The sequence below is a fragment of the Tauraco erythrolophus genome, chromosome 4, assembly GCF_009769465.1.
Source record: "Tauraco erythrolophus isolate bTauEry1 chromosome 4, bTauEry1.pri, whole genome shotgun sequence".
NCBI classification, from domain to species: domain Eukaryota; kingdom Metazoa; phylum Chordata; class Aves; order Musophagiformes; family Musophagidae; genus Tauraco; species Tauraco erythrolophus.
The window spans coordinates 77,758,517-77,780,425 of record NC_141468.1 but is presented as its reverse complement, the minus strand read 5'-3'; the positions used below and the strand labels follow the sequence as shown (position 1 = coordinate 77,780,425).

The 21,909-nt window shown below is 37.8% G+C and overlaps 1 protein-coding gene across 5 annotated transcripts in view; it reads right to left on the bottom strand.

The window, feature by feature from the left end:
* PACSIN2 (protein kinase C and casein kinase substrate in neurons 2) overlaps nucleotides 1–21,909 on the bottom strand; it is a 66,323-nt gene that overhangs the window by 24,260 nt on the left and 20,154 nt on the right. For 4 of the 5 annotated variants that reach the window (XM_086611228.1, XM_086611226.1, XM_086611227.1 and 1 more), the window contains exon 2: nucleotides 3,692–3,802. In XM_086611228.1, coding sequence (XP_086467354.1) covers nucleotides 3,692–3,751 — 60 coding nt within the window. In that variant the 5' untranslated portion in view covers nucleotides 3,752–3,802. Of the gene's footprint in view, nucleotides 1–2,178; nucleotides 2,250–3,691; nucleotides 3,803–21,909 lie in introns of those variants that run through there. The other variant, XM_086611231.1, reaches the window with a different exon arrangement.

Sequence of the window (21,909 nt, the reverse complement as noted above, 5' to 3'; positions counted from 1 at the left end):
TGGTACACTCTGCCAGGGCATTACTTGGCCTAAGCAAACTGCCGGATACTTTAGTTACTCGCTCAAACGAATCATCAGATGTGTATACAAACCAAAACACATTCCAGGCTATTTTCAGGCATGCATGTCAAAATGCAGTTACCCTCACAGAAATGCACATAAGTAGAGGGCAGAGATGACAAGAAAACTATTCCTGGACGAAAGCAATCACTCAAAGTATCCTGTGTAAAGGCTACGCTGCAGTGAGCAGCACAGCTTTAGGTACTTTCCCACTTTCCCTTATATTGTGCTTTAGTCCAAGTAAGTGTCAGGATTGAAAAAAAAACACAACACACCTTCCCTGCCACATGATGCTACATGCAACTATAAAGGCTGCCAACCAAAACATAAGTTTCATATTATTCATATTTCTCACTATAATAGGGTATTGCCAAGAATAGTTTAATACTCAGTAATAAGGAGTCATCCCATGGTAAGTATCAGAGTGCAAAGAAACCACAATTTCTCTGCTTAATGTATTCTCTCAGCTATTTCCATAGAAAGAAAAGTTTACATACACGTTTTTAAGACAGCTTTGTAAACATATTTATTCTCTCAAACTACACAGACTCTCTAAATTTACCAAGCACAGCATGCATGAAGGTCAAGACCTGCTACCATGTCGATCCCTCCTGCTAATAGTTCAGCATCACTATAAAATAATTTATCAGTTATATCAGAGTACTCTTTTTCATGTTTAGTTCAAAGTCTCATAGTGTATCCATGAAAGCTCCATCTCTGCAGAATGCCAGGGATGTCATAGCACATATCTTTCAACTCTACGCAGTTACATAAACATTTAGGCATACTTACTGCAGCCTTCCAGCCATACATACAGCACTTTGTGATAACCTGCTACATCTTTTGAACTCTCTAACCTATTCTTTGTTGTTTTTTTAAACACAACACAAATGTCAATGATGATATTTTAAGCACCAACCAACTGTAAAACTTTTACAGCCTCCCCTCTGTTTCACTCAAATACCACTTAGTTTCAACATACTGAAATTTCAAGCCTTTAATCACTTTGCTAAAATAATGACAAAGCCTTTGCATCCATAGTAAGAACACAATTGTTTCTATTAATTTTTTTTTTAAAGAATCAGCATTTGTAGCCACGAAACCCCCGAACTTATCTGTTCGTCCTAAGAATCGAACAGCACAGAGCAGGGGAACAGCAAAATAAGGAGGTTTTCCTACGTAATTCAATACTCAAAACTCAGGGAAATATTCCCTTTTATATTGCTAAATTGTCAGAAGCTTAGTACTAGAAAATACATGATTTTTTTTTTTTTAATATGGTCATCAATTGCATGGAAAGTCCAATTTCGCTTTCAGAAAAACTGTTAATACTTCGAACATCCTTAAAAGTCACTTCAGTAACAAAGCCAGTGACTCATCACCGGGATTCATTTTTTACTGGAGCCAAACCTTTGTTTCACTCCCTGAAGAGTGAGTGTGAAGATGGTCTCTAGAATTTTTAACGAGCTGAACCCATTCCATGAGAATATAATTACATCTTGAATTTTGGAGATTACTTTTTGACTTATTTTACCATATTATTAGTTAATATGATCTAAACAATGCTAGTTTTCTCCTTTGAACAACTTGCATACCTGTTCTAATCAATTTTTTTTGTCAACAGTCAGAACATACTACTTTTCCAGCCTAATGTACTCAAAGATTCAGAAAAAAACAACCTAATTCCTCAATCTGAAATTTTTCCTCGTCACCATTTTAACATAACAACCTTTGTGATTATACATCAAAAAAAGAGAAAGAGCAGAGAAAAGAATTAATCCTATAAGGAAAGAAACTGATTGCAATACTGAAGTCTAACTTTTTTTTATCCGAGGATAAACAAACATTGTCATGCATCCACATTAGCCTGCTGACATTGCTTATGAAACAGACTGCAGCTCTGACCTCTTGGGAGGAATACATAGAAAAGTTTAAAGAAATGGATTAGACAGTAGCATTTACAAAAAGGTATAAAATAAGCCACCAATAGCAAACACAAAGTATACCTTTAGCCCACTCATAACAAGCACAAAATACATTAGAGCTATGCTTTTGTAAAGGTCCTAGCTTAGGCTAATTGCCATTTCTGATCATCTATCATCTTTTAATATTAAATACTTGAGTTCATGTTTGTCCTGGTTTACAGAATTCCCATTACTTGATGGAAGACAACAGCTTGGTACAGAATAGCCAGCCAGAAGTCATGTTCTGCCAAGTATAGGATGTCCAACACACATTGAAAAAAAAATAAAAATCCCCTTTTTTTTGATGTATTGCAGGATTCTTCTTCCTGACTCCCTCCTTATTTTGAAACACTTCTACCAAGTTGCCTCAGCATAAAATAAAAACCACAGAATAACTGAGGTCAGAAGGAACCTCTGGAGATCATCTAGTTCAACCCCCTGCTCACAGCAGGTCTGATAGATCAGATGGCTCAAGACGATGTCCAGTTGAGTCTTAGACACCTCCAAGCAGAGGTTCCACATCGTCTCTGCAGTCATGCTACAGAGTACCTCTACAACTAAAGGGGTTAAGACTTAGAATTCAGCAATTTTACAACCACCTTTTTATAAACAGGACAGACATATTTAACATGATAGTAAATATGTTGTCTCAAAAAACAATAGCCATCTACTAAACAAGAACCTCACTGCCATTAGGTGTTTTAGATAATATATTGAAAAATGATGAGAGATTTGCATCAAAATGCAGTATGCTCACATCACCACCACAGGTCAGTGGTCTAGAAAAGCTTTCATTTAAAAGGAAGCACAGTGTCAGGGCACCAAGAGCAAGCCGTCTTACAGAGTATCTGGCAACAGAAATATTCGGACATTCTCCCCCTAGCCATTTTCATGTTTGCTGTAGGTCAAACTCAAAAGAGCTCCCAGTCACATGGCAGAAATTTGCTCCACTGAATACAGTTCATCTGGACAGCATACTTACTTCCAGTTATGTCAGTACTGACACAGTCAAACTTTTCTTGTTCTTGCAAGAAACTTTTTTTGTAAAATGATTTCTGCTTTATGAAGTTTGCTCTCTTTAATCAAATTATTATAACATCTGAAAGCCTTCTTCAGATCTGGGCAACACAAATTACTGATATTACAATGTGCTTTGTATTATCTTTCTGCATACATGCTCTTACATTGAGATAAGCATAAGATAGCTTCTCTCAAAAAAGTTTATACTTACATCCAGACACAAACAATGTACAAATCCAGTACATTCACACACTATCTTACATCTGTAATTTATGTACACTTACAGCAGCCTTTAACCAGTTACCTTAGATTTAACATTGATCACCCAATTCTCTTGGTAATCTTAAAAGCTACCCACTCACACCCTTCTTCGGCAATAAAAACTGACAAAGGTTCAATTCTGAATTGCATACCCTACCTAAATGGATGATCCTCAAGTTTGTAGCGTAGCAGTTAAAAACCCTTGACAGAATTAGGCCAAAACCTAAAAGGCCATTTCTACCCTGAAGGCTATTTCTGCAGACCATAATAACCAAAGGTATATTGTATTGCAGCTCTCTCCACAGTTTACAATGTAGAAAAATCAGATTTTCTATAGTAAGAGTAAAAAGTAAAATCAAAATATTGCAATAAAGCATTCAGGTTACCTCCCAGAAGCTATCACTAGAAACTTCTACTCCAACGGAATCATCGTATGAGCCAGACATTTCCACGTGCGGAGAGCTTGTGAGTACTCAGAGCTTAAACACGTTCAGAATCTGTGAAAAGACAGAAAGATATTTATGAGCATTATTAATGAAACAGTTCTCAAAAGAGAAATGAGGTTAGGTAGCATCCTTCGATTCTTTGATATCCAGGGATGCCAAATAAAAATAAGAGGTAACCACAGAGGGCATGTAAATAAGTACGTTTCGCAACAGAATGCTGTTCTACAAAGTTTTTGGCTCTTACCACGACATTTGTTGTCCAGAAAATGTTCAATTCATCTGCCTATATCAGATTTCACCCAACTCTTGAATTTATTTTACCATAAAATTTCCTATTGCAACCAAAAAGAAAAGATTGGGCAGTGATGCTTACTCAGTGAGTATTCCACTTTAAGCATTCTGTAAGAGACAATCAATTGACCCATGCTACTGATAAAATAACCTGCATTGCTTCCTATTCCTTTTCACTGGAAATCTATATTGTATAATGAAAGCCACTGGAAAAATTTAAGGCCAAAAACACTTGCTGATTTGAAGAAAACTAAACAAATCTTTTCAGAAGGAAAAATGTTTTATTTCTTTGGAATTTTAGATGCAAATCATCTACTTGAAAGCTAAAGGCATCCACGGATGCAGAACAGAGCTTCCTCAGCAACAACGTAAAGCAAAAACAACGTGAAGAGCATTGCAGCCATGCAAGTCAAACACAGGAGACAAGACCAGCCTCCTTCCTCAAAGCCTTCGTCCAGTTTATGATATTCACACAGCCTCAGTTATCTCGTCCAGCCACCTGTGACTAGATCTCTTACTGGGCTAGTAACTACCTGAGCTACTTGTTATTTTCTTGCCGTTGCTCTGGTGCATTTTAAAGCAGATGACAGATTCTAAGTGATGGTATGATGCACATATCTACCGTTCCACATGTACCAAGTAGAAGGTTACAGGCTCCATGACAGAAGGTCTCCTTGAAGCTGACAATTACTTTCCTAGAAGTTGAAACTCCCACGCCTAGTTTTACTGCATTTTACTTATGACATGTTACCATACTGCTTCATCATTTCCTTTTAGCAAAACAAACAGGAAAAAAAAAAATCAACTGCAAATTCTAATCTTTATTAGAAGTCACTACTTTAACAAATCACGCATTCTCACATGTAGACAGAGCTGCATGGAAAAAAAAAAAAACATGACCTATCCTTACCAAAGGAGATGACTGTTTATAAAGCACTGTGTATAAAAAAATTAGGGTTACCCTAAGCTAACACTTACGTATCAAAAACAGTACTGAGGCAAAAATTCAGGCACTTAGATCCACAAATGCTGTTTGCAGGGTGGAGAAGAAGAGGTAAAGAGAGGAAGGAAACAGCTCCCTCTGCAACACACACATGCAAATCCCTGCGTGTTCTCTACAGAAACTTCATCAAGTTCTTCTGTTTACATTTCTCCTATCAAGTTTGCCAACAAGTACTGCCAGGGCTACATAAGGATAAACAGATTCTACCCCCCCTTCTGGGATGAACAGCTTTATCAGACTATAGGGTGAAGCTCCCTCTCTCTGTTGCCCTCTGAATCTTGCTTCCCTTAACGCAATGGGGCCACTTCCAAAGGAAGAGTGGGAAATGCCTACAAACCAGGCCTAGCTTGCAACCCGGTGGTTATGACCTGCTGCCGAGAGAAACGGAACGGAAAGCCTCCAAGGCTGAGGAGAATTCAACACTAAATCAGCATTTCTTGCATACTCTGAAAATAACTGTGCCATAAGGGTAGGCACACACCACTTGTTCTAACAAAAACTAGCTACTGAAACAAACAGTTGTTTGGACAGTTACGGCACAAATAGAACAAAGAACGGTGCTGGCTGGGAAGACAAGCTGTTTCTCCTGAACGGCTTTTCATCCAATTCATTTCCATAATCCAATTCACAGAAAGCTTAAATAACCTTAACACTGAACATGGAACTGAAAACTACAACAAAAACATCAACTGTTAGATTTTTTCACTCTGAAAAGATAGGCAAAAAATACAGGAAGGGCTCTGCAAAATAGCAACAATTAGAAAGGAAGATGATATATTGAGACAAAGTATTTTTATGTTAGTGTTACAATCTTCAACTTGTTATATTACTAGTAACTACCAAAAAACGGCCTTTCCACCTGTGCTTTTATTGAACCAAGAGGGAAAAGTGCATTGAAACACTATCCAATTGTCAAGTTTCTTAGCAGCACCCCTTTACGTGGAGTGTGTTCTTTCCAGATAAATTTTGGCTCTTGCAGTTCTAACAGCACCTCAAGGTGCGCAAAGATCACATTTGCAAGTGTTTGTATTTTCTGACAGCCTTTCTTAGGTAGCCATAAGCAGCACAAGGAGGAAACAAAAGTGCAATAAACTCACAACTAGTTGGATAAATTCAAAAGAATAGTTTGACATTAAACAGCTTTTTTTAAGAGTTTGTTTGTTTTTAAAGTTTCCACAAAAATATAAGGTTATGCAGTGGTATCTAACTATAATTTCTGGTATTATTTTATCTGATCAAAGGAAGACCTAGAGTTTAAAGACAACTTATCAATAAACATTGCTAGCTAGATTCTGTTAACTGTTTGTGTTCTCTTGCCTTTTTCCCATTAAGGCAGCACTAATGCATTACTCTGGAACCAAGGAAGTGATTGAAGCAAGTGTGTGACCCAGGCATGCCATGCAGAACAAGGGAAAGAACAAGATTCCAGAGGTTCTCAGGAAGGGTTACAGTTGTTTTTCTATAGTACACCAAGATCTTTCAACCAAAGTGTTTACTGCTGTTTGGAAGAGATTAGAGTTCAGCATCCTGGAAAAAGAAATCTTTACGCATAAAGAAAAGTTTCAACAAGTCACCGATCCCACCCTCCAAACCACACAAGAAGTACTTTCCCCGCTCCAATTACAAAAAGCAAAGACAGTGAAAGTGTTCTGAAGTAATAATACAGAGTCTGCTTACCTTTAACAAAACAGCCTGAACTATACCAGTGCTGGAAACGTAATCTGAAAAGCTACATGAAAAAATTAGAAAAGCCGAAACAGAGGAACATTTTCTTAAATAAGGGAACAGGTTGTGGGGACTTTTTTTTTTTTTTACACTTTTATTCCTCATCAACTAAAACTACATAATACACAGAACTATCCTTTTTTTCCCATAAAAGTATAAAAATGATCAGCACTCAGGAAATTCTGATGGATTTAAGGTTTTTATATGCCAAATACTACGCTGTGAGAAAGTATGAGCAAGCGTATTTTGGGAAATATTATGAAGTCATAGCAACGACTGGCACAGAAAAACACTATTTGTACAGCACTGCTTAAAAATAAACTGAATACTGAGATAGGAACATTAAGGAGTATGAGTCATGCTACCCTCATGAAACAGAATCATTACAGCAACCAAGTCCTTTAGCACATTTTTTGTTAGGGTTTGGTTCTCTCATCCTTCAAGTGAATTTGCAGAGGTTTCACAACGAAAGTTCATTGCACTTTGATTTGCAGAGTCTGCCATTTCACTAGAAAAAGTAAACCTATGGACAACTAAGGCTGTTGGTATAAAACCTGGGAAATTCAGATCAAGACGACCAGAGATGAGTTCTGCACAGATTCTCCACAAATGATCACCTGCATCTCACAAAGCTGGAGGTTCTCTGGTCAGTGAGACTGCAGCAGAACCAATAACTCCATAGGAAAGCACAGTCCACACACCCAGTTCCTATGTTCCCACAACAATTTGCCTCTACCCACACTGGCCTTTATCTTCTCATTCCACAACTCCAGGCCCAGTTCTTTAGGAGTACCTACACTGCTGCCTTCTCGCCCTCAGCTACGTGCTGCGCAGCAGTAGCACAGAGCTCTGGCAGTTTCCATCCACCTGCACCCTGGCTGCTAAACCACCTCACCAAACAAGACGGATTATTACTGAGTTCACATTACGATGTTCTTGAGCAGGTACATCAGTTTAGGTTTCACCTATCCAGTTGTCGTTTTTCAGGAGACTGATAAGAAGTGTGTATCTTTATCTCTGCTCTTCTTTAACATTTGTCTGAAGCTGATCAATTGATTCAGAAATTATGGAAGCAAGAAGTTAGAAAAGGCAAAAGTGTGGACCTCATTTTCTTTACTTTAAAGGTAGATTAAAGATCTTCACTGAAGAGAAACCACCTCTGGATCATGCTCTGTGCCTTTTCCTCAGCATGCTCTTGGCCAATAAAAAAATCTCGTAACTTTCATACCTCTCAGGAAGTATTGCAATGCTACAGGCTTGGGGAAGAGTGGCTGGAAAGCTGCCCAGAAGAAAATGACCTGGGGGTATCAGTCACTAGCTGGCTGAATATGAGCCAGCAGTGTGCACAGGTAGCCAAGAAGGCCAATAGTGTCCTGGCTTGTATCAGAAACAGTGTGGCCAGCAGGACTAGGGAAGTGATTGTCCCCCTGTATTTGGCACTGGCAAGGCCGCACTTCAAATACTGTGTTCGGTTTTGGGCCCCTCACTACAAGACATTGAGGTGCTGGAGCATGTCCAAAGAGGAGCAAGGAAGCTGGTGAAGGGTTTAGAGCACAAGTCTTAAGAGGAGCAGCTGAGGGAACTGGGGTTGTTTAGCCTGGAGAAAAGGAGGCTGAGGGGAGACTTGATCGCTCTCAACAACTACCCGAAAGGAGGTTGGAGCGAGGTGAGTGTTGGCCTCTTCTCCCAGGTAACAAGCAATAGGATGAGAGGAAATGGTCTCAAGCTGTGCCAGGGGAGGTTTACATCAAATATCAGGAAAAATTTCTTCACTGAAAGGTTGTCAAGCACTGGAACAGGCTGCCCAGGGAAGTGGTTGAGTCACCATCTCCAGAGTTATTTCAGAGTAGAAGTGGTGTTTCAGGACATGGTTTAGTGTGGGACTTGGCAGTGTTAGGTTAATGGTTGGACTTGATGATCTTAAAGGTCTCTTCCAACCTACACAATTCTATGATTCTATTATATTTTCTTCCACTGTGTCAAAGAACTTTGGAATTTTCATTAAAAAACCAAAATCTCAATATTTTATTAATCATTAAGTCCAAAAGTCTTAAAACAAGTTTTCACCTGTGTCATCACAGGCACATAAACCACCAAACATGAAGCTGCAGAGAAAGCCTTACCAGTTCAGAGCCCTTTATGATAAAAGGTCTCAGTAAACATAAGCTAAGAGAACTTACACAGGCTAAAAATAAATCACCAAGTCCAACTGAAAAAAGTAACTATATACTAAATAGTACATACTGTAATAGCTACTACATAAATGGTGCAAACAAGCAAGGCTAAAGTTTCTTGACTTGGTGATTTTTAAGCAATTCTTGTAAATTAGGATACATTGATCTTAGGCACAAGGAAACAGACCAACAAATAAATGAGACTTTTTTTAAAGCTTCCACTTAGGGAACATTCTAGCAATGCTATATGCTAAAGACCTTGGATTTCTTCTCTACTGCTAGTGCCCTACAATGTGAAAAGAATTGCTATAAATATCCTGAAGGCTTAACACATGAGGATTTTAGAAAATACTAAGTACTCATGAGCAAGCAGACCTTCAGACACTGCACACAAAAATATCTGAATGGAATACGCTGCCTCTGCTCTCAAGAAGTTGGTTTTGATGCTGTTACCTTGAAAGCAATTTACAAAAGTCCTTGTTTCATTCATGTTGAAATACTCCCTTTTTCTTCCTATGTCAAGTGGTAGAGATTAGCACAACACACGACTTGCAAAATTCTGTGCAACAAATGCAGACTTTTAAGATGCAAAAATAATCCAGTGAATTCCAAAGCTTCTCTTAAGATGTCTTTCAAAAGTAAAAGTGGAAAAAGTGTTTAAAGAAACCCCTAAATTTACCCCCCCCAGCCACCAATAAGATTAATTTGTTTGATGAACTCTTACTGTGAAAGAGGTAGGGCTGTTTGTTGAAAGATAAGATTTTAACATTCTGAGCCCCCTTGGAAGATGATTTTTATTTTCATTAGCTACTCCACTATAATTCAAAAAGATAGTACTATAAAGAAAAAAAACTAATTAAGGTTTTTTTTAGGTGTACCTACACTGCTGCCTTCTCGTTCTCAGCTACGTGCTGCGCACGTAGAATTCAGTGCTGCTTACTGAATCCTATGATAAGCAAGGATAGGTTCTGAGTCTGATATTCCACCACAAAGAATGCCTGCAGACAAAACACTGTTTCAAATACTTAAAACCTGAAGGTAATACCACACAGCCTTGTCCTGCAGACCCGATCAACATTTCCCAAAATGTACAATCCAGATGACAAACAAGAGACATGACTCCTCGTGCCTTACTTCCAGAATGTCAGTTTCTAGAACAGAAAGTTCAGTGCCAACAGGACATAATATTTCTCTCTTCCAATTATTCTCTTATGTACAATAGGCTGCTTTAAAGCAAGGCGACTGCTAGTGCTATGGCTCTGGGTGACAAACTGGTCCACAACACAGAAAATCTCAGAATCACAGAATGAGAGAATCATTCAGCAGGGTCAGCCCAGGTTGCTCAGGGCTTTATACAGTCAGGTCTTGAAAACCTCCAGGGATGGAGACTGCACAATCTCTCTGCGCAACCTACTTCAGTGTTTAACTGTCCTCAGGATGGAAGACAGAAGAAAATAAATTTGTCCATATTTAGAAAACCAAATGGCCTCTTCAGCCATTAATATTATCCTCATGTTGTCTCTAAGGACTCTACAGAAGCAAGCTCAGACAAAGACAGTCTACCAGCCTCCAGAAGAGAAAAGCACCTGGCCACATTACCTTTTAAGCTTACTTTCTGAACAATAGGACTTGTCACTACAGACCTGACTCAGCAGCATTCCAAGTTTCACTCACTAGGGAGTGAAACATAAGGACACCACTCGACTTGGATTAGCTGCTCATAAAAAAAAATTCACTCACAAAACCCCCCAGACTTTCAGTTATAGTATTTTTCCTTATTACTCACTGAAGTCTGAGATTTTGTTTCACACAGAATAGCAAGAAAATGGGATTTCATGGTACAGAAACAATCATGTCCTATGTTTTAAAGGCAAACCATTGTGGTTTGCTACCAAGTGCAGCTACCAGGAATATGCTGTATCTTGTATTCCCTGGTTTAATAGAGCAATTTAGGCATTGCTTCCTTTTCTGCTCTGTCCAAAGAACGTTCTCTACAAGAATTTCCAGTTTCTTCAGGGTTGCAGTTTGTTCTGTTTATGTAGAGAGAAAAAAAGTGACATAACTTCCTTAGCAATCTTGAAGTCACGTACCAAAAACTGTTAAGAATCACAGCTAACAACACTGAAAAGTCCACAAATTAATAGGACAAGTAACTATAAGAAAAAATATTGCTTTGGTTTATGCATTCAAGTGACATCAAGAAATTCTAGCCCCTGGGTCCAAGGAACAAATGCATCAGACCACGATTATTCACTACTACTCAGTGCTGTGAACTCTTCTAATTGCAATCAGTAGATGCAAGTGCATGTAATTAATAGAAGTCAGGCCTTAGACTTTCAAAGGTAGAGTCTCAAATCAATGACTTCGGCCTAATTCTTATTCTTCAATCTATAAAACAGGGAGAATACCAGTGTTTTTCAGAGATTTAAGAAAATTCCTTAGTCTCTGCCAAGAAAACAATTACGGCAACAAATACCAGAGAAAAGCCCGTAAAAGGAAATTGAATCACTACTTCCTGGGGAATTCAGCCTGTATGTTAAAGTTAGCACAGCCACACGCCAAATTATTTTTTTGATAGAAGTTGACAGCAACACATTTGGTGAACCCTATATCCTGAGCACCGAAGGAAGGAACCTAGGAAATGCACGCTGTTACAAACTGTGTAAGCACGCTTCCTATTACACACACCCCTCTGAGACCGGGAGCGGTATCTATTCTTGTATTTTCTAGTTTGAGTACCTGAGTATTTGGCTATCTAGACATTTTTCGGTTATGAAATAACATAAAATTATGTTAAATAGTAAGAAGCTACTAGTTTGTACTAGTCATTCATATCCATAAGTAGGAGGAACAAGAGATTCCTTGCACTTCTGTGTCCTGCAGGCAGCGGGAAAAGGAGCGAGACGTGTCCAGAAACTGGTAGGAACCGTGAGGGAGGGTATGCGAGCTGCCAGGACAAGAGGGATGGCAGTAGGACGTGGGGAGAGGAGCTGCCTGGGTTCAGCCCAGCCAGAGGATGGCCGAGCAAAGGGGCTTCTGCAAGTGTGTGATTGCTTCTGGGTCATTCTCCTTCCCCATGTTCCAGTCCATCAGAAGCTGGTGTTAAATGCCAACTAAGTAAACCCCTGAGTCAAGGCCGCTTGGTTCCCAACAACTTCCCTGCTACTGGATTATATTAACCCATACTTATGTTTTTTAAATGCTGTATGTGTAACATGCTCTAGAAAAACACTGAAAATAACATTAATTCACTGCCTAACCACGTGAGCAATGAACACACATGCAAGCCATAGTTCTAGCATACATCAGAAGGTCACTAAAGCAGTTAAAATGTCCTTGATATTTACCACATGCAAAAAAACCCCAGACAATTATAGTGAGAAGACAGTATCACAAATTAAACTCTCGAGGCACATCAACACTGTATGACTGAAATTTTACAACGTATAAATTTCATGATGCATAATACAAAGAATAAGAATAGCTATTTTAGTCATTACTCTTTTTTTTTAAGCACAGTTTGAATACTTTATTAAATGAAACTTAAAATTACTGATCAAGCTTGATCATCTTTGAATAACACACAAAGCACAGAAATGCATCTCTGAAACGTGAGAGGACACAAACATCAAACAGACTCTTAGCCTCTGCGTTGTATTTCATATACGTACAAGTATTATCTCACTGTCACACTCTAGAGAAGACAGACCCACGTTATGAGCCACTGTTCCGTCAGGTTTTATATTCAAAGACAATATAACTGAACTCTTCAAGCCTCTCAGGGAATTCTCTCTTGGAATCCTATGCCTTTACTGCAGGCATAAGCAGCAATGGCAGAGTGATGGAGTTGTCAGAGAACTAGCTCTCGCTTCCTGTCCTTCTTCCCTTAATTTGCTATTAGACATGATGTTTTTTTGCAGATTCAAGACCTAACTGTCCTTATGAGTTCCTACATGCTGACAGCATAACCTCCCTCTGTTTTTCCAACTAACCAGGAGATGCCCTAAATAGCAAATACTGACTTTGGGGAAAAATATTTTTTTATTCTCAGCCTGACAGACCACTCTGTAGGTATATTATTTTGATTGTGTGGCTTTTTTTTTCTTTTAGCCAGTAAAGTTATTAATCACCTTTCGAGGCTTTCCAGAGGTTTCTGATTTAAGTTAAACGGACACTAACACAGGAAACTATTAACACTGCAAAGCACAAGCTTTAAACGGCATAGCTACAACAGCTAAGGACACAAAGCTGATACACAGCTGTGCAGGGAGCTTTAAATTATTTGGATATACTTAAAACAAACCTCAACATACTCAGATTATACTTTTTCCTGAGCTGGAGGTATGAGGGATGACACAGTAAGCAGAATAAACCATGCAAGGAAAAAAAAAAAATCCAGTTCTGCAGATACAAACTGCACCTGCATTTGTAACACTCTGCTCAAAGCCAGATAGCATTGTTAAAATGCTCCTGCTGCATGCCACTCAAATAGATGACCTAGGGCATGCCAAGACTCCAAGGTGTTATTTTCAATCTCTAGTACCAATCTGCACGGAAATTACCTAATCACTAGGTTTCAGTTATAAAATATCCAAAGCTGATAAAAAGATCTCATTGTTTAAAATGCTTCTGATGTATTTAATCAACTAAGTTTGATTTTTTTTTTTCTTTTTAAAGGAGCACACTAAAAACGTTAAGTAGTTAAATTTGAAGTTGATTCCCATTCAAGTGTTCTGATACCATTTCTGCTGTGTCTTGAAAGTCAGGAATGGAAAAATCAATTACAGAGAAGTTTGAGCAATTATGATTCATACCCAGAAAAACGCAAATGGCTATCTTCAGCTTTATTCAGGCAGACTTGTGAAGATTAAGCTCAGAGCTCTTTCAGTGAAAAAAAAAAAGTAAACTCTTTTCTATTTTTTCATTAAAATCAGTTTTCAACTCCAGCAGCCTACCACTTAGCAAAACCTCCAGCTTTGCTAATTTCCACTAGCGGCCAGGTACAGCAGAAGAGACTTCAACTGACAGACTCAATAGTATGAGCATTTAATAATAATAAAGACTTACATTTCCCTAAGCCAAAATTTTACCATTCCAGAATTTCTGAAGTACTGTTTTGTTTTTTTTTTTTTCCCCTGCATCTCCTCTTCTCTGTAATGACCAATGAACTTCATCTTAAGTATCATACAAGTTACAGAAAAACACCTGAGGAGATTACATGCAGTGCTAAACAGAGGCAAGGAGTCATCTTTTGCCTTTCCAACCTGGTATTGAAGTCATGCTTGTTGCTAAAGAATAGCTCTAGGAATTTAAGTGTCATTAAAAGGAAAGTACGTTACTACTGAAGTGTTTCAAAACAACACACTTTCGTATGTATTCTTAACTAAAAATTGTGCATTTTCTTTTACTCTGTGGAAGACAGAGCTCTTCATTTCAAATACAAGATACTGTCTGCATACAAAGTGATACTTACTGTGTCCTTAAGTAGGGAACATATTTCTTAAATTACTTAATACACTGCAAGATACTTCCTCCTACATCACTTTGTTAAGTTATACTGAAGGTCAAAACAGGGTCTTCAACACAGATGAAGACAGAAAAGAGGTTCTCTAGTACAGGAGCATTGTTAAATGTCATTACAAGTTTTAAATGATGGAAAGGTTAAATAAGTTTCATCCATGTTATTTTATGCTCTTCAAAACCGAAGTCTGTAAGATGAAATAATAAGTCTGTATTAAGAAAGGAAACGTAAATAAGGAGGTAATCTCTACTACTTCATGAAGAGAAAGGGCATGATAATCTGAGGATTACTGTTTGAGGATATCGAGTTTCCTCAAATATGCTTCTGAATACAGAGATCTCACGACTGGGGGCTGACAGAACAAAGAATATAATTAGCAAAGAAGTTAAATAGACTGCCTGCAAGATCTTGAAGTCTCTCTCAAACACCACCTCAGATCATTTCCTGTCCTTCAGAATCTACTGTAAAATCTAAATTCTCACTTACTTTTTTAGAGTTCCTCTAAAATAAGCAGTGTCAGAGAGTGTTCTAGCTTTGATAGACTTGAAAACCACAGCGTAACCTCAAATGTGTACACGGTGTTAGAAAAGTGTGACAAATACAACAAAGTAATAACGATTGCATGCATACAGTTGCCACAAATTGTCACAAGTATCAGAAGAATATGTAGTACAAAATGAAGGTTCTATGAAACGTATAGTATTCCCAGTACTTCCAAAAACTTCAGATATTCAAGATAAACTTTGATGATCTTGCCTAATATTTGAATTGCGAAACTATAATGTTTAAGCGTCTTGTCACACAAAGCAACTCCAGTTTCAACATTTTTTAAAAAGTCAATAGTATTAGTATTTACATCCAGAAAGAGACCAAAACACCATAGTTAAGAATTCAAAACATGTCTGCTAAAAAACTATTGAAATGTACCTTTTTAAAAACACACCCTCAAGTTCTCAAAGGACAGAGATACCGTTTCAAAAGTATTTTTCTGTTGTAGAGGTCAGCTTTAATTTTTGTATTAAAAAACCCAAACATCAGTGCCATGCTATGACATGAACTTAAATTAACTTGCAAGATGGCCATTAGGAGTTCTGAGCAAATTTATCTATAGCATCTAGCAACCAAAAAGCTTAATTTCCCTCAATAGTGTATGTGATGCATATATCATGCATATACAGCATAAAAGGAATCATGCAGTTAGTATCTATTAAGCAGACACTATAATTTGTTCAATAAAGGATCTGATTTAATCCTTATTTAGCACTTGTTTTCTAGACTAAAGTATTCAACATAGGCTTCTGAACTCTTGCATTACCGTTAAAATTCTTAAAAATTCTTAAGATCAGGAGAAATCTGAACTCACTACAGGAATTAGCTGGAGCCAAAGGTTCAGCTATTTTATTTCATCCCCCTGGAGGATTAAAACACCTCATCTGTTTGCACACTGTGCTCTAAAAATTAGTATCTTCAATTTAGAGTAACTTTGATACAAGTCTGCATACTATATCTTGTTTCCTGGATCAACTCCACTTCTTGGAAAATTAATTCTCCCTATTGAAATCATTATTAGCAACATTTCTTTCAGGATTCTTCTGTAGAAGAAAAAGGTAAAATTAGTAACACATCTGAAGCTGAAATCAAGGTGACCATGACACAAGAAAAAAAGTGGTTTTTAAGTCACATAGAATCATAGAATGGTTAGGGTTGGAAGGGACCTTAAAGATCATCTAGTTCCAACACCCCTGCCATGGGCAGGGAAACCCTCCACTACATGAAAGGCCCCAAACCATAAGCATTATGTCTTTACTTCTGTAAGTTGTAGAATGTGTATCTTATCACAAACTCATTGTATATTAATCTGTAACCATTGAAGAGAGACAACTGTTCCCCAAATTCTCTCCAAATTTTCAGACTGATTTCTATATTGACTGTTCTTGTAAACATAAAAGGACATACTGTAAAATAATAGAATTTTAATTTAAAGTACTGCAATTAGGCTAAAACCCTATTTTTTAAAAAAGCATATCAGAATATTGTTTTATAATGGATAAGATGATGATTGTATTAAATTGCTTTGCACACAGACTAACTGATCTTGGCTTTAATCAATATTTAATTTTTGAAACAAACTTTGAAGGTGCGCTGCCCTGTTGAGTACTACCTGCAGATTCCTCGGGTAACAAGGGAAAATACAGGATAAAGTACATTTGAATAGTATCCTTCACAGACATTAGGTACAGAATCTAACCATTAAACATGAAAACAACTAAAACATGCTCCAGTTTCTGTTGAGATGCACAAAAGGGAAGCAACTAAGAGAAGAATTTCACGGTAGACTTTTTGGTCACAAAATATTTGTGTTTTAGATTTTGAGCCCTGTAACACTGCTTTTTATTATAGAAGAAGTTTCCCATACTAAAGACATACTTCTTAAATTTTAGATCCAGGAAAAGTCTGTAAGGTATCTAGAGCCATAAGACCTCGGTATTATGCTATCTAGTATAATACTAAGTCATTGTCCTCTACATAAAGAATCTTTAAAACTTGTTCCTTGAAGAGCCTCAGGTCTTTCTGATCAAGGAAAAATCCACATTAACATTTTCTTCACTCCAGAAAAAAAAGCACATCAAAATTGGCTTTGAGTAAATTTTGCCAGAAAATCACCTGAAGAACTCAGGACTGTTCGGCAATTAAAATAACTGGAAAGATCAAAGAGTATTCATTTTAAATCAGAGGTTTCTATTATTTAGGTTTGAGTTATTAAAATGTTGAAGTGCAGGAAAAACTTCAATTCAATTAGAAGCGTCCACTCTTTTCTAGCGTTCACTTTTGCAGTTCCTGTGACATCGCCCACTAATTCACATGTCCTGTCAAAATCTCCTAAAATGAAATAAACCATAATATTTAGGCATCCTCCCCAAATAAATAAAATTAAGATAAACATGCCTTAAGGTTTGTTTCAAAGAAGCAAAAAGGGAGCACAAAGCCACATGCCTTCAACTTTTAAGCATTTAGTTCACAAGAAATCTTTTAAGTGCCAAGATACTTTAAAATAAACAAACAAATAACCCTTTAGTTAGTGGAATTAGATGACTAGTTATACACACTTATAATGAAAACTTATTTTAGCAAAATCTTAAGGGAAATATCTAAAGCATACACACTTAATGTTTAGTTTAAGAAGAATTTTACAATGGTGCACAAAGGATAGTGCAGAGGAAGAGTACTGCTGTATTCTCCAGCACAGAAAACATGAAACAGCATCTACAGTTGCACTGACAAAAGTAGCTGCAAAGAAAAGTGACACGTATATAACTTTTCTAAAATGGCATATAGTTAAGAAGCAAAATAGAACATTACGAGAAGCACTGCCTCAGACATCAAAACCTTCTGAAGATAAAACGTGCCATGTTACTTATCTGACCACACAAGTACCATAAAACACAAACACTGCTGCACCTGAAAACAGAAAACCCCACAGAAGTACAAAAATAAGAAGGAATACAATAACCATTCTAGAGAGAGATGCGTGTTTTCCACAGCAGACTGTTTGAGCCCAGAAGCATAATTTCAAACATGATCAAACACACCCTCTTACATTCAAGCAAACATTGCAAAATATCACATTCACTTGGCCAAATTAGCTATGACACAGTATAGTAATTTTGGTAGGAAAAAAGCAACTACAAGAGCTGCTTGGCAAGTCTCTCAATGTACTGTTTGCAAAATACCTACCTTAGAAGACCTGCCTTAATTCACTTGCATTTTTTCCCAACACGGCGTTCAGCAACACAACTGCAGAGATAACTGCGGTACCTGCACAGCTCTGCCTGACCTCCGCTTCCACAAACAGAATTCTCTCACCAGAGCGTACTTCATCACTTCCTGTGGGCTGATGAGAACCTTGTAGCTCAAGCTAAGGTCATTTTTGTTTTTCCCCACACTGCAACACTCAAACAACACAGGGTTTTCGGTCGCAAACATTTTAATTGTCCTGTGTAGCCATAAAGCTGAATATTCAGGTTCACCGTAACCTTCAGGAAAGACTACAGGTAGCCCATATTAAAGGAAGGTATTTTTAATCATAGAACTGGCTTCAGTGGAGAACGATGTTTTTAACTACCTCAGTGAAACACGTAGGCACATTTTGCAGATGCGTCACTTAGGAAACAGCTGTGTTGTTTTGGTGTTTCGCAGTCGAAAGCTGTATTTTTCCATCTCAGGAAATATGGGGCTGTAGTATTAATTAATGAAACACTGATGTGCATTCAACAGAAGCATATCTAAACCCTTAAATTAAGGTGAAACAAGAAAGCTGGAGAGGGACTTTTTACAAGGGTGTGGAGTGACAGGACAAGGCTTTAAACTGAAAGAGGGGAGATTTTGATTCGATACAAGGAAGAAATTCTTCACTCTGAGGGTGGTGAGGCACTGGAACAGGTTGCCCAGAGAAGCTGTGGCTGCCCCATCCCCAGAAGTGTTCAAGGCCAGGTTGGATGAGGCTTTGAGCAACCTGGTGTAGTGGAGGGTGTCCCTGCCCATGGCAGGGGTGTTGGAACTAGATGATCTTTAAGGTCCCTTCCAACCCAAACCATTCTGTGATTCTATGATAGTCTTCCTGAATCTGAAGGTTACATTGAGGAGCTACTGTTCTTTACTTCAGGAGAGAACCAATCCAGGGACCTCATTTGAGCCAAATCTGGCGCTGAGACTGTCTCTAACAGACATTTGTTTCCAAAGACTAACACACTGTCAGAAACTGTAAATACATGCGCAAACAACATGTCAGCATACTCTACCTTCTGTTATTCTTAGAGAGATAGAGATGATTGTGCTTGGCAGAAAGTAGTCAGACTGAAAGGAGCAAAGGAAGCTGGTTGCATGGCTGGACCCAGATGAACCTGTGCACTCTTCAAGTATCAGTTAATTCTTCTGTCACTTCTGAGATGTAATCAAGAAAATTTCAAGAAAAAAGGAAAATGCAAAGTGATGGTTTTCTTACTATGGAGAAAGTAAGAGAAAAGACAAAAACACGCCTCCCTATATAATGTCTCAGAAGGACATTACTGAAGATGATAGAGGAAAAGACTCCAAGACGTAGTAAAACTCAGTTTCTCAGACCACAACACTCATATTATACTTAAGAGTGCAGAGGCAGCACATTTCCACACAGAACGCCTTGGGGCTGAAAGGATTATTCTCTATTAGACAAAACCACCAGCTTTCTAGGATAGCTACTCAACACAAGTACAATAACAGAAATACCCTATAACATCAGAAACATTTTGCTAGTACAGCTTTTGTTCACGGGACCAGCATAAGCTACTAGAGAACTGCACTCTAGGACCCTTGCTAAAGCACAAATGAAATAACCACCCCAGCATTGTTGACTTAGTTCAGAGCTGTGAAACAGCTCTAAACAGTAGTTTCAATTATTACCAATTCTTTCTACAGCCATTATCCCCTCACTGTCACAGTCCTGCTGACAAAAAGCAGGTGAAATCATCATGCAACATTCCTTGACTTCCAAAATACATTCAAGGGTAACTTAGTATTTGGGGAAAACACTATCAATGTAAAAACTTCTAATGAAGATAGCCTTACAACTTAAAAGCAGCTGTGATCACCATCAGATAAACCGTATAAATCACTCCAGCAGTGTCATTTCTGGAACTGACACAGAATTTATCAACCTCTGCAGAATGCAATTCATAAACGTAGAACGAAACAATAGGCACACAAGGCTTCGACTATCCTTCTTTCCAGTAAGTTAAATAACCAATTATTCTTTTAGGAACAATAAAAGATCTGTTTCAAAATCAATGCTATACTGTAACAGGACAAACGAACAAGTGTCAGCATTTCATATTTCAGATTAAATAAGATTAATTCAGATTTTAAAGCAAACTGAATCCAGCTTTTAGAGAACGGTTAGGAGCATTAAAATTGTTTGCTTGTGTTAAGGCAGGGGAGAAGGTTGCTTAATACTTGATTTTGTTAACATGGCCACTGAAAAAAGAAACTCTTGAATTCCGTTTAAACAGATTTTCAGCTCAGTGAGTCTGAGGTAAACTTTAGCCAGGACTCCTCATGTTTACAGGCAATTTAATTTTCTGGTCCTGAAATGGTAATTACTGCAACAAGGACAGAAGACCTTTACTTACCATTTAGTAATCCACACAACATGGGCTGCTGACCTAGCAGAATTAAATATCCCTTACAATCAATTAATTGTTATTATTTTTTTAAATAAATAACAACCTGGCTCCTTACCATGTTCTAAACTCATTGGTCTAAGCTACCTGGAAATATCACTCTCAAGTATTAAGGGCACAGACCTCACTGAATGGCCTTCCTCGTACACATAATTAGACAAGCTAAGTTAGAAATAAGTTCAGGTTTTTGTGTGGTGGGGTTTTTTTTTGTGTTTTAAAAGTCACAGTACACTGAAATCTATTTTAACTACAAGGCAATTGAAAATCTAAAGTTTTCAGTCTACAAAACAAGGTGCTGCATTAAAACAGGCATATGAGATAAAAGTTAGGCAAGCAAGGTGGTGGAAGTTTTTCTTTGGTTCTCAAGTTTCACTAATAGTTTTAAAGGTTTAGAAAAAAATACAAAAACAAAACAAGCAACAGAGTAGGCCAGTCGTCTTTATGATTTTCAGCGATCGGGTTACACGTTACTTGTCCTTTAATAACTCTCAAACACACAAATCACTCAAATGTAGAATCCCCAAGTGCAATAATGTGAAATGAACATGTAATTTGGTCAACTCGTCTCAACTAGAAAGGCTAGTCTTTTCTACCCTTCTCCCACTTTTCAGGAAAATGAAAGCTTTATGCCGTTTTCAGTTAATGCTTGACTGACATACAAGTAGGTCAGCCATCTACCCTACAATCTAAATTAGACTGAAGTTCAAGGAAACTGGGACAAGAGGCCCCATTAGCTACCAGTTCTTGCACTTGCAATAACCATTCTGTTTTTTCATTTAATAAGGCTGTGCCGTCACTGACTATGGAGCATTTAAGCAGCAGCCTTCAACCTGCATCTCAACAACAATTAAATGACAGAAAGAAGAGAGGTAAATAACACGAAGTTCAATCTAGTGCTCTCTCAAGATTATAGTCTGAGAAACCTTCGTGTTGAAAATTCAAGTATGCAAGACCACTTCCAAAAAGTATTAGTAATACAGTAAACACGTAATACACAACTTTGTTGGTCATGCATGCTGCTGAGCAACTCAGCATTTTAAATGGCTCCACGATGATTCTCAAAACCAGAATCAATTGCTACTGAAAGTAGAATTATACACTTGTTGTTGCTTTGTGAACTAACTTAATCTAAATTCATATGTCAGTAGCCTCTACACTCACAGACTGGTGGTATGATAGTCCTAACAGCTGAGGAAAGCAGGCACAAATAGCATCAGAATAAAGTGATC